Below are 2,710 nucleotides of genomic sequence, written 5' to 3'. Positions count from 1 at the left end.
ATTGTTTTAAGTTCACTTAAATTAGAAGTTATTTTTTAAAGTCTAATAAATGTTAAAATTGATAGCTCTCAATTATACTGTAATGTTGAATGGCTATAGTCAATGGTTAAATATTGGGGGGGGTGGATTTTATAGAGAAATCAGTATTGGTATCATTGATACTGGCCTTCAATCATAAAAAAAAGATGCCATTAAACAAATATTTAAAAATATACTGTATTTATGTTGTTTGTACATTAATTTGAAGATTGAATGTGAAATTATTGCAATATAAAAGAATATTAAGTTATTAGGTGGGATTAATCGCGGTTAATCATGATTAATTTCAGAAAAATGTGCGATTAATTAGTTTTTTTTTTTTATCGATTGACAGCACTAATTTTAATATGTACACGTCAGAATAAGCATGTTGTTTGAATTTTTACATCCATATTGTGTTACACTGAATGACAATGTAACATTATTTCAACCAAAATGTGACATTTTATTCTCCAAAAACTTATTTGAAACCTTAAAAGTAGACACTTTACTTACATTTAATGTGCTTTCTATGGACATAAAATCACTTTTGTATTTTTATTTTTTTTATGCGGACATCTTAACGTCTTTGACCCACATACATACATACAAAAAGCTACCTATTGTTTGAAATTGACCAGAAATGTTATTTCCAAATGCAGTTACGCAGAATGCAGTTAAACACAATAACTAATGAGATTGTGAAAAGCGTTCTATTTTACTCATATTGCGAAAAGGAGTTTACTTTCTGAAAGGCCAAAAATGCTCATAGTTGAAACAATATCTGTATTTACTAAACGTTCATGAGACGTCAGTGAACATTTTTTGACTGATGATCCTTTCAGTCTGTGTTTTTATAGAGACTATTTAGAATAATTGATTTGCGGAAAGTCATGAGACAAGGTTTCAAATAAGTCCAATAAAGTCAGACAGATATTTACAATGTCATAGACTAGAGAGTGTATTTCTAAAAATCAATATATCACATCACCCTGGTGTCAAACACTGCAAAGATGAGCATGCAGGCTGCTGTAGAATGGAATAGTCTCTCGCAATTGGAAATCGCAAAGCTGTCTCGCAAAGCTCTGGTCTTGTACAGCACATCTGTGTTGAAGTGATGTTCTCTCGTGTTGCTGTCTAGCCTCTGGAGCTGTTGTGGCACTCTCTTGATGAATGGCTGGTCCTCATCTCCACCGAGCTGGATAAGGAGAGCACAGACGCAACAACCTCATCCTCAGGAAATGACATTGCGTCACTCTTCCTGAAAAAGCAGGAGGTCGACCCTTCTGTTTCCAGCGAAAATCCCCCTCTGTTGCTGGACGCCAAGTCAGTGATGAAGACGCCGGAGGGCTACGCCGATGGTCAGGATGTCATCTCTATGATAGCCAATCGCCTGAGCGCTGTGATCCAGGCTTTCTACATGTGCTGTTCCTGTCAGATGCCACACGGGTAAGACTGACCTCAAACTTAAACGTTTCGGTAACACTTCAGTATAGGGACCGATTCTCACTATTAACTAGTTGCTTATTAACATGTGTAAGGGAAACAGGTCAGTTTAGCTCAAAGGGAATTATTTTTGATTTTATAGGGAATTTGAACAGAATCACTGTTTTAAGGCTGATCACTGAGTCAGCCAGCGATTCATTGAACGAGCCGTACAACATCAAATCTGCATGGATATTGATATCCAAAATATAGTGAAAACACTATTAATTAGCACAGTAACAAGATCGGCAGTTTAAGACATTAACTTGTAAGCACAAAACACAAGATACTTCTCTTTTCAATATAAACACGGCTTTATTGGATAAATCTAAGACATGTAAACTAATTTAACACATAAACAAATGCACTCATACATTCACACAAGTTGCATAAAGAGAAAAAGCTCAATGAGGTTAAAATTATATTAAATGCACCAGTTCAGCTAGAATCTGGAGGTACTTGCCTTGCTTGTTTAGGGGGTTCCCTTGTTGTTGTCGTCATTGCAGAACCGGGGTTTCCCAAAGGTGCTGATTGGCTGGAAGTTCAGTAGTCGTTGAAATGATGTCTTGGGAAGCCAATGGTTGGGCGTTGGCTGAAGATGCGGAGTTGTGGGCTGGTTGAAGTTTTGAGGCGGTCACAGACTCGAGGTGAACTCAAAGGCACGGCGTTGCGGCAAAACTTAACTCAGAACACGAAACTCTCAACGGAAAAGAAACTAAAGTAAAAGAAATAAAAGAGTAAAGTTTTGACGAGACTAGGTGGCGTTTCTCCTCATGGTTTTAGAGGAGCTGCTGGTATGCAAGCCAGAGCACGCTGGAACGGCGCTCGAAGAATTCACGGGCAAAAAGCATGGCTAAAAACCCTAATGCAAAAAGCGATGACTAAAAGCATAATTTGGACACATCCCAAATGGTGTCTTGACCAATTAGACATTGTCTTTGCTCGGGGTGTTGCTATGTTTCTCCTCCCAATACATAAATCAACATGTTATCTTATCAGTCACATGGTCTGAATTTTCCCGCTCTTGCAGTGTATAATTTGGGCATGATTTCTATAACAAGAATATAATACATTTTACAAAATACTGATTGATAGAAACGTGTAAAGCATGACAATTCAAACTCATGCATACCCAACATGAATATAATCTTATAAACTATTCAATAGTTATTCAAAATACATGATAGTCAAATGTGTGGGTTACATA

The 2,710-nt window shown here is 36.9% G+C and overlaps 1 protein-coding gene across 1 annotated transcript in view; it reads left to right on the top strand.

Annotated features, from left to right (window-relative positions):
• hace1 (HECT domain and ankyrin repeat containing E3 ubiquitin protein ligase 1) overlaps positions 1 to 2,710 on the top strand; it is a 36,451-nt gene that overhangs the window by 13,992 nt on the left and 19,749 nt on the right. The window contains exon 12 of the mRNA XM_016550380.1: positions 1,160 to 1,467. Coding sequence (XP_016405866.1) covers positions 1,160 to 1,467 — 308 coding nt within the window. The remainder of the gene's footprint in view (positions 1 to 1,159; positions 1,468 to 2,710) is intronic.

This window comes from Sinocyclocheilus rhinocerous, unplaced genomic scaffold, assembly GCF_001515625.1.
Source record: "Sinocyclocheilus rhinocerous isolate Xijiao unplaced genomic scaffold, SAMN03320098_v1.1 scaffold1757, whole genome shotgun sequence".
Lineage (NCBI taxonomy): Eukaryota > Metazoa > Chordata > Actinopteri > Cypriniformes > Cyprinidae > Sinocyclocheilus > Sinocyclocheilus rhinocerous.
This window is presented reverse-complemented; position numbering and strand designations above follow the sequence as displayed.